The 11338-nt window shown below is 36.4% G+C and overlaps 1 protein-coding gene across 1 annotated transcript in view; it reads left to right on the forward strand.

Moving 5' to 3' along the window:
- ALG13 (ALG13 UDP-N-acetylglucosaminyltransferase subunit) overlaps positions 1–8494 on the forward strand; it is an 88465-nt gene extending 79971 nt beyond the window's left edge. The window contains 3 exon segments of the mRNA XM_045537670.1: positions 2146–2186; positions 4480–4657; positions 7571–8494. Of these exon segments, the coding sequence (XP_045393626.1) occupies positions 2146–2186; positions 4480–4657; positions 7571–7836 (485 nt within the window). The 3' untranslated portion in view covers positions 7837–8494.
- The last annotated feature ends 2844 nt before the right edge of the window (positions 8495–11338 follow it).

Here is an 11338-nt window from a genome sequence, read left to right on the forward strand (position 1 = left end):
CTACTCCATTCCAACCTTATCTTTTTCTATTCTTACATGAACTCCATGCACCTGATTGTCTATTCTAAGCCTTTGCTGGCATTATGATTCTACTCAAATTCTTTCCCTATCCACTCTTCCATCTAATTCCTGTTAATCTCCCAAAAGGTGCCTTGTAACCATTAGCAGGCATTCCTTATTCTCCATGGCCCTAGCAGTCACTCCTCTACTTTCTATCTCTATGGATTTGCCTATTATGAACATTTCACATAAATGAAATCATCCAATATGTGATCTTTTGCAACTGACTTCTTTCACTTAGCATAATGTTTTCAAGTTTTCATCCATGTTGTAGCTTGTATCAGTACTTCATTCTTTTTTATGGCTGAATAATATTCCGTTTATGGAGATACAAGCATACCTAGTTTTATTGTGGTTTGCTTTATTGCCCTTTGCATTTTTTCCCACAAGTTGAAGGTATGTGGCAACCCCATGTTAAGCAAATCTGTTGGCACCATTTTTCCAACAGCCCTGTGCTCACTTCATATCTCTGTGTCAGCATTTTTAGCAATAAACTATTTTTTTAATTAGGTACGTATGTAGATTTTATAGATCTAATGCTATTGCACACTTAGAAGACTGCAGTATAGTGTAAACATAACTACTGTAGGTACTAGGAAACCAAAAATTTGTGTGACTCACTTTACTGCAATATTCGTTTTCTTGTGGTACTCTGGAACCAAATCCACAATATTGAGGTATACCTGTACTGTATTTTATCTATCAGTTGATGGGCATTTGGGGTGCTTCCACTTTTGGGCTGTTAATATTGCAATGGACATTTGCATATAAGTTACTTTGTTGCTACACACACACACACACACACACACACACACACACACCCCACCCCCACCCCCAGGAGTAGAATCACACACACACACACACACCACCCCCACCCCCAGGAGTAGAATCACTCACACACACACACACACACACACACACACACACCCCACCCCCAGGAGTAGAATCCACACACACACACACACACACCACCACCCCCCCCCCACACACACACACACCACCCCCACCCCCAGGAGTAGAATCACACACACACACACACACACACACACACACACACCACCACCCACCCCCAGAAGTAGAATCACTCACACACACACACACACACACACACACACACACACACACACACACACACACACACACCCCACCCCCAGGAGTAGAATCCACACACACACACACACCACCCCCAGGAGTAGAATCCCATGACACTCGTGAATTTACTTCCTGCTCTTATCTTTTCATATTCTTTAGCTTGAGCATTAGACTTTGTGTATTATACTCCCACATAATAATCATAAGATTATTCTTTAAAAATGGCTGTAAACATTGTTAAGTATATGGAATCTCCAAGTTTAAGAAAGGGGAATTGTGAGAGTTCATCTGTTAGTGGAACTCAGGTTATATTATTTTATAAACAAAAATATATGTGCATCCCAGGTCAATCAGTAAAAATACGTTTAAAGATACAGTTGGAATGCTAAGAATACTCCCTCTTCTCTCATACATCTAGTTTTTATTCATTTATGAAATAATTAAATTCTATAATGTCTGGAGAAATTTTATCACCTTAGGATATAACTCATTTTGAATCCCCTTGCTCATTGCCCTTCTCTTTAGAGTTCTAGTGGTAGTTATGTTAGTCATGATAAATAAAAACAAGGTAAATATTTTCATATTGTGCTAGTTGTCTCAGAAGGCATCATTAATCTCAGAATCAGTAAAGCATTAGTTTGTACTATATAATAGCACTAGTGACTGAGGACCAAAATTATTGCTCATGTAGTAGAGTTGTATTAAAGTAAAATTTTCCTTGAAACAAGCAAGAAAATGCTTTTACTGGATGCTTCCTAAATATTAACTGGGTGGCATTCCTGTAACACCTGCCTAATATTAAGACTAGAAATGAGATTGTATTTAGTGATTAAACTTTAGATCAGAAATTTGCCATAAGGTAGAGTTGAGAGTGGTGTCAGTGTGGGAAGACTACATTGATATCTACCTTAATGCCCAAAGAGGAAGCTTTTAAATAATAGTTCTAATTGCTTATGTCAATGTAGTCACTAAATTTAAAATTTTTAATTTTAGACACAAGAGTTCTGCAGTACTATTTCAATCTCGGATTGCAGGTAAGAATCACGTTAAAATTGCTTTGATGAGCTCTATATTAAAAATATAAGCTATTTGGATAATCAGACTCTTGACATTCAAAAGCCAAGAACACTATCAGGGGGCTGAAAATTTAATTTCTAAGAGACCTGTGATGATGATATAGGTTAAGTTTTCTACTCTAGCCTCCCTGGGCTTCAGTTTCTCTTAATATAAAATAGTTGTTAAATTGAAGAGAGTGGGGACTGGGCTCTAAGCAGCACAACTTCAGCATATGTTAGATTAACCTTCATATTTAACATATATCAACCCTTCAGTGTGTTTTTCTATCTCAAAATAAATGTTATCCTGCTTGCTTAAAATATTTTATGGCTGTTTCTGCATTTTATGTGAAAAGTAATCAGACTGATTCAAAGACATTTAAAGAGCTGTATTATTTTTAAAGCACTCATGTATACTTTCCCAAACACTGATTTTCACCACTCTCCTGAGTTATAGAGGCACAGGTACTGACAAATGTCTTGATATCACTGAAGGAATCTCTGATTTGAGGCGAAAGCTCTTTTATTCTTTCAGGGATCATTTTCCCCCTGAAACACACTTCTGACATAATAAAATGGAATATTTACTGAAAGGAAAAAATGCATCTTAAGATTTGGCAGATGATAAACTATATGGTCTCCTAGATAATGCTTAGATGAGTTCATATTCCCTGACACGGATTTCCCTAAAGCCTTACACATGTCAGTGCCAGAAAACCATCTCCCCAGATAGTACACATCTATAAATTGGGTTGTAGGGTGGGTTTTTGTTCTTTGAGACTATGTTTCCTAAATGCAGTCTCAAGAATTGCGGGGAGTTAGCTATGCTCTCAGAAAAAGTTCAGGTCCCTCAGACAGGGGTTCGTCGCAAAGGATGAAAAAGTAGTAGGAAACAGAAATAAAAATAATACACAGAGCCAGCAAGGTTTCAGTTGCCAGGGGTTAACAAGGTTTACACAATAACAGGTAGTTTGGTTTAGGGTCAAAGTCTTCTAAAAGGCTAGTACAGATCCTTCAACTAACTCTAGGTGAACAATGGGTTATAAAATCTTTTTAGAGCAAACTTCTAAGTTTTATGATAAGGCTATTACTTTAGCAAAAACAGAGACATCGTGCCTCTGGTTATTGTGTATTAAAACAGAGATTTCAGAAGTCAAGCATGAGCTGTCCCTTATGCTATTAGGCAAGACCTGCTTTGTCTTTCAAAGCAGGTGAGAGCCACAGGCTGGGATTGCAGCCTCAGTTGCCTTGGAATGCAGCTGCTACTGACCATTGAGATGCGAACTAACATGTTTACATTTTCCTTTAGGGCAAAGCCTTGCAAGTCTCCGGAAATCATTTCTGTCTCTAAAAACATATGGGGCATTTCTATAAATCAGTATTTCTTAGGCTCAACAAAGAATTGATAAACTACTTGCTCATTCAATTATGTTAGTTTATTATAGTCACATGTGGAAACTTTGCAGTCTATTTCACAAGATACAGAGGCATTTTAAATACTCTCTTGCCTTTTATATCATGGGAATAACAAGAAATGCTGAACAGTTTATTTATTTATATGTGTATATATATATATATTTAGAGAAAGGATCTCACTGTGCAGTGGTATGATTGTAGCTCACTGTAGTCTGTATCTCCTGGGTTCAAGCGATCCTCCTGTCTGATATTTTAATACTTTTTATATTAGAAGTAATAGCATCCATTGTAGTACATGTAGAAAATACTAAGGTATAAAGAAAACCAAAATCACCTGCATAACCACTGTATACTTTGATATTTCCTTATGACTTTCTTATATTTTACACGATATAGATTATGCTATATAATATTGTAATCTTTTAACAACATGTGCATTTTTTCTTTATATATTTGAGAGCATGATTTTTATTGCCTGTATAGTATTTCATCATATTCATTCACTCAGTTCCCCATTGTTACCTACGTTGTTCAATATTTTTTGCTTTTAAAAATGTTATAAAAAACGTCTTTGTATACAGGTCTTTGTGTATATCTCTAATTTCCTCAGGGCACTTTGCTAAAAGAATTCCTCGGTCCAAATATGAGATACAAATGCAACACAAAAAGATCTTAAAGTTCTAATAGAGAACAGACTTTCTAAATGTTAAGTCTTTTAGGTTAAAAAAAGCCATTGCTACTTCACCTGAAAATCATGGACCAGTTTTTTTTTTTTTTTTTTTTTTTAGTGAGGAACTGTACTGTGTTAAGGATAGGGAACAGTAACTTCTTTTTTTGTTGCCCTTTTTTGTTCAAGTGCTATCACCATAACTACTGGCACTCCATGGTCTGTGTGCCACAGATGCAGCAGCAGCTTCATGTAGAGAATTATCCAGTGTATACTGAGCCACCACCTCTGGTAGATCAAACCATTCCTCACTTGTACGGTGAGGCAGGGAGAGCAGATGGCACACAGGCAGAAGCATCAGCAAATGGTGAGTTTGTAATAAGATTGCTGGCAAGAAAGACAGCTGGATTTTATTGTGTGTAATTTAATAATAGCCTTCAGATATTTCATTAGGTCCATATACTAGACCAGTGGTTCTCAAGACATGATATGTGGACCCCTTGGGGTCCCTAAGACTCTTTCAGGGGATTCATGAGGCCCAAAGAATCACAATAATACTAGAATTAATTTGCCCCTTTCACTGTGTTGTATTTGCATTGAGAGTATAAAAATCAGTGGTGGGTATAAAAAAACTGCTGGCCCCTAAGCACAAATTTGCACTGGCACCAAACTCTGCTAGTAATCAGTATCTTTCTCACTACCATACACTCATGGTACAAAAATGCCAATTTCTTTTTGTTTAATCAAAGGCATTCTTATTTTTACAAAGTTTTATTCTTGAATAATTGTATTTAATTTTCTTTGTGACAAAATGGGCACTCTCCATAAAACATTTCTGCATGTTGAATGAAATATGATTATTAACTTAAGGAAAAGCAGTTGTATTGAGTTATGAGTTGAACTAGCTGACTTTTTTTCATGGAATACTCTTTACTTGAAAGAGTGATAAACAAACTGATTATTCAGACTTGGTTGATCTGGCCAACATTTTCACAAATGAACAAAGTGAGCCTGTCACTTCAGGAAAAACAACTGGTAATATTTGTTGTCAAAGATAAAATTTTAGCTTTCAAATAAAAATTAGAGTTTTGGAAAACTTGTATCTGCCCTTATGAGCTTGACAGCTTCCCAATAATTAAAACTCCTAAAATAGGTGGAGCTGAATATAGTTTCTTAAATTGTATAATGTGTCCACATTTGTTAGATCTGCATAACTCAGTGAAGTGTTATAGTTTCCCAATTACCAATACATCATGTTACTCATTCCTGATTTGTGAAAGATCTATCCAAAGTGCAAGATAAAACCATGTTTTTTTAATGTAACAGTATGAAAAGTCCACATTGCAACTGACCTTTGAGAATCTATCACTTGTGCAGTTTTCGTGTACCATCAAAGAATATCTACAAATATCAGGAAAGGCTAGTTATTAAAGGACTTTGCTTTTCCAACTACATCTCTCTGTGAGGCCAGATTTCTTCATATACTTCAATTAAAACAGCATATAATAAACACAGAAGCGTATGTGAGAATCCAACTCTCTTCCATTAAACTGTACATTAGGAATATGCACAAGTATACAAACCAGGACACTCTTCTCATGAATTTTTTCATTTTGGAAAATAAACTTATTTTCCATAAAAAGTTTGTGTTAACATGTAATGGGCTTATTTTTATATGAATTGATAAATATTTTTAACTTTCTAATTTTAATTCTTAATATGGAAAATATTGAATTATATAACCCACATAAATAATAGCTATTTGGGGTTCTCAAATTTTAAGAGTGTAAAGGGATCCTGAGTCCAAAATGTTTGAGAACCACTGTGTTAGACCATAAGGATAGTTGCTTTATGAGTTCACAGTATAGTATAGATGGGGATGCATTTGGAGGAATTTAGAATAGGATCATCTGACTGCTCTTCCTGGAAAGAATCAGCAAGAGGTAGAAGAAACCATGTGAAACTAACCGAACCAAATGTGTTTCACATTCCAGGCCACTTGATGGTTGTGGTCTCCACTAAGTTAAACCTCCCTAAGCTTGATTTTCTGTAACATGGGAAATATCTGACTTGCCATGGTTGTTAAAAGAGCTAATTGAGACCTTATGTATAAGTATATGGTACCTGGTGCATATTAGGAATGCTAATTTCCTTTCTCTTTTCCCTTTTTAAAGTATATTAATGGTTTTGGAACGTTGTTAGCACTATAGAATCTTATCCTTAGTGTGCTGGTATGATGACGTCCATTGTAATAAAAAATGAAGTGTCAACCTTTATTGTATTTTTGCACAATATACTTTTTATAGAGCTATTTTTAATTGTAGTATACCATGAGGCAGTGGTAGTCTTAATTTCACAGAATGAACTAATCTAAGTGGGCCCAAGAAATGAAAGATCCCTTTTTGTCTACTATGTATAGTCACTACAGCAAGGTCAGAACACTATTTCCACTGAAATTGACCCATGGTAGCACAAGTGCTATAAAATTAAAATGATACTAGGATTGTAATGACATTGAGTAGATGACACTTTTAGGATGCTCTTCAGAACTATACCTTTAAGCGTAGATCAGACTGAGTTTTTCGTTGCTCAGGTGGTACAAAATGGTTATTTGGATGATATGTGTTATACTGTGAAACTATTGGATAACCTAATTATGGCTACCTTTTATAAGAGCTTAAGCGACTAGACACCAGAGCATGTTTATGTATTTAGTCTGTTGATACCTAAATCATCCCAGAAAGATAGCTATCTGTAGGTAGAATAGATTTGACATATATACACACACAGGCAGGCACATATTTACATTTTTTAAATTTGGAAATTTTCTTTCTTTTTTTTTTTGAGACAGGGTCTCGCTTTGTTGCCTGGGCTAGAGTGAGTGCCGTGGCGTCAGCCTAGCTCACAGCAACCTCAAACTCCTGGGCTTAAGCCATCCTACTGCCTCAGCCTCCCGAGTAGCTGGGACTACAGGCATGTGCCACCATGCCCGGCTAATTTTTTCTATATATATATTTTAGTTGGCCAGATAATTTCTTTCTATTTTTAGTAGAGACGGGGTCTCGCTCTTGCTCAGGCTGGTGGAAATTTTCATATAATCTTTTGGTAGCCTGTTTTAGTCACTATTGTTTATATTTAAAGTGCTCCTGCCCGTGCTGTGATCTTTCTTATAGTTAATGATAAATTTTATTTTCACCTTTAAGAACATGTTTATGTTGCATGGGGTTCTGTTTTAGTGAAATTTTTGTATCTAAAGTGTGCCATATATTCTTTGTTTCAGGTACTTTTATGAATGCTGACCCTACGTCTGTCCCTCATGGAGCAGTCTATTATCCAGTAATGTCAGATCCCTATGGGCAGCCACCTTTGCCAGGGTTTGATTCCTGCCTTCCTGTTGTGCCAGATTATCCCTGTGTTGTCCCCTGGCATCCAGTTGGTGCAGCATATGGTAATTCTTCTCAAATTCACGGTGCTGTAAATCCTGGGCCAGTTGGCTATATTGCTTCACCTCCCTCAGCTTCTCATTATGCACCTCAGAATATGTAAGATTCAGCAGTATGACATATTTTTGCACTGCCATTTTCTTGCTGTTTGGGTTTTTTAAAAGTTATTTTATGTTTGGTGTTTAAGTGCTTTAGGTGGTTAGAGTGGTTACTATTGTATCTGTCTTTAAGATTATTTTATCTTTTGATTTAAAATAGTACTTTAAGATAAAGGAATATGACTTAGGGCTATGAATAAGTAAATTGAGATGGATGTACAACTAGCCCAGTATTGAGCATAGTTCATTGTATTCAGCTATTTTCCTGTCAGCCAGCTTGTCAACTTTGTATTAGCTGATGGTACCAATTGATAAAAGAAATAAGTCATACAAACTATTTCCTTGGTTCACATATCATATTAAACCATGCAGAATTTGAATAACTTCCACTTATTTCTAGAAAGTAAAACAAAACCCAGGAGCATTTACTTCTGGGTAACTCACTTAAAATTAAATGAGAGCTCTTCAGGTGTCTTAAGAATTGTCTCAGCTGAGTTGTGTTCTATAATATTGATCAGTTTTGAAGGCACATGGTGCTCTGCTTTAAATTTATCCCATATGCTATTGTTTGATGTTGGATTTCTGTAAGTGTTTTACTGCACAGTATTGAATTGGTGTCTTTTGCACAGTTAGAAATAAATAAAAACTAGCATTTAAAATTGCCAAAATGTGTGGGATTTTCTTTTTTATGGCAGCAAAGAGTACCAGACATTTGGTGGTTTCAACATGTTTTTTCCCTGGCATTTTGGTTGCAAAAGAATGTGAATTTATAGCATGAACTGGTAGGGAATAGTTGCAGGGCCACTTGAAATGTTATTTAATCTCAAATCATTGCAATGTATACTCCATAGCTAGTTCTTTTCTCCTGAGAATGTTCCTTTTAGGTTGTATTTCTGTTTTTTAAAAGCATCTGTGTAACCCCCTTATGGTACTTTGATCTAGGCTTACATTCTCATTATCCTATACTTCCAATAGTTGTCATCTACTGCTGTTTTGTTTTTAGACTTACCTGTATCTCTCAAGGCCTGGCTTGTCTCTGACTTTCTGTGAGGCATATCTCTTCAGCCCTTTTTGCCTTCTCCCTTTCATCTACCCGAAGACCACAAGATGTTCTGTATTGATCTTGTGGGGTAATTTGTCCTGAATGCTTTGCTGTATCTTCCCTGACAAAGCTATTTAAAAGTTGTCTTTGGTTGCCATAAAACCTATTTATTAGGTTATTAAGTATGGTATGTTCGATTTCCTTAAACACTAAGTTTGACAGTTTGACATTTCACTTTGACATTTCTTGTTTTCTTGTTATTGTGAAGATACATCCTCATTCTTTCAAACACACAGTTTGGCTTGTGATTATCTATCAAATTGTTTTTAGAGCAATTTTTGTGAAACCATGGATAAGTCAAGAATTTGTATTATTTTTTAATATGAGTTGCATCATGGAACCCATGCGGTCCAGACAGCTCAAAATATCAACAGAGTGTTTGGGAAGGATGTGGCTAATGAACACACAGTACATCAACGGTTTGAGAAGTTCCATTCTGGTGATTTTAATCTGGAAAATGAGCCACGTGGGAGACCTGAGACCAAGGTGGACAATAATTAGCTGCAAGCTGTAGTGGAAGCAAATCCATCTCAACCTATGCATGAATTGGCAGCAAGGTTTGACGTTATCATTCCAACAATATTGGACCATTTGAAATAAATCAGCAAGATAAAAGAAGCTGGATAGATTGGTACTGCATGAATTAAACAAGTATCAGAAGAGAAATTGTCTTGAACTTTGCCTTTCTTTGCTGTCAGGACATACAGGCAAATCATTTCTATACCATGTTACATGTGATGAAAAATGGATTCTTTCTGACAGTTGCAAGTGTTTGACACAATGGTTGGATAAAGATGAAGTGCCAAAACACAGTCCAAAACAATATTCCATCAATAAAAAAGCTAATAGTGTGTGTTTGGTGGTCCCGCACTAGTATTATCCACTGTAGCTTCATGAAACCTGGTCAATTACAGTAGATGGCTACTGCAACCAGTTGGAGGGAAGTGATGAGGATGCTTGCAATTAAGCAGCTGAAACTGGTCAATAGAGATAGGCCAATCTTCTTGCAAGACGAAGCTTAACCACATGTTGCACAAACAATGCTGCTCAAACTACAGCAGCTGGACTTGGAAACTCTCTGCCATCCACCATATTCACTAGACCTTGCACCAACTGACTGCCTCTTTTTCCAGGCTTTGGACCACTTCTTGCAAGGGAAATTATTCAATTCTCAACAAGCTGTGGGAAACGGCTTTCGAGATTTCATTGCCACTCGCTCTCCAGGCTTCTTTGCTGCTGGCATAAACAGGCTACCATTAATATGGCAAAACTGTGTTGATAATTTAGGCACATCTGTTGATTAATATACTGCTGCTTGTTTGAGATATAATAAACTACAGATCTGATTTAAAATTGGACATTTCATATTTAATGACCTAATATATCACTTTTTAAAAAAAGTTATTTATGATTGTGAATTAGTCTGTCATTTATTCCCTGTAGCTACACCCCAGGCAAAAAGAACCATTTGAGATATCGGGACTGGAGGTGCTTGAACAGTTGAAAGCACTGAAAGTGGAATCCATTTGCAAAGAAGATATCCTATGTTCAATGCAGTCTCAAGGTGATTGATATTAATGAGCTCCAAATCAGCCAGTGTACTAGTTAAGGAGCTCTGCTTCGTATAAATAGTACTGGTTGTTTTTGTATCCTTGAACTTATGAAGGCCTTGCACTACAAGTTGACATCTGACAACTTTAAGATCAATGATAGTGCACTGATGTTTACAACAAGCTAACGCTGTGTGTATTAATGTTTTAGCTGCTTCTCCGGTAACCCTCCTGTGTTCTCAATTTGTGCAACCTACAAATTATCTTACGTTTTTCATAAAGGTTTATTTTAGTCAAGCTTATAACATAGAGCAGCCCCTCCCCAACGTTTTTCCAATGTGCTAACATTTCTGAAATATACATAACTCATAGCAAGTGATTGTCCTGTATCTTCACCTATCAGTGGTTCACTAACAGCTTCTAAGGGGTTTTTTAGAAGGTCATAGTCGATCTTGAGAATGGGTCTGGAATTTGGCTGGTTTTGAGACAGACATGTCTGTGTCAGGTTTCCAGTTGATTTGTTTTTATTTCAAACTTCTAGGTCGCTGGCTTGCCTTGCATTCCATTACCAGTTAATGCAATTTGGTCACATGATCGTTATTAACTTAACCTGAAATCAACATTTATACTAGATTGACCTAATTGTTATCAATTAAAATCAGTATTTATGGTCTATTTAAATCATACAAATCTCTTTATTACAATCAGTCTTCTCTAAGAAATAATCAGGGAGTGAGGCCTGTTGTTTGGAGGAGGAGTGAGGATAATCTGTATTACTGCAGAAGTCTGCAGTGGTTTTTGGAGGCAGCTGCCAGATAAAAAGGAAGTGGTTTTTCCGGTTTTAAAAAAACCCCA

This window comes from Lemur catta, chromosome X, assembly GCF_020740605.2.
Source record: "Lemur catta isolate mLemCat1 chromosome X, mLemCat1.pri, whole genome shotgun sequence".
Taxonomy (NCBI): domain Eukaryota; kingdom Metazoa; phylum Chordata; class Mammalia; order Primates; family Lemuridae; genus Lemur; species Lemur catta.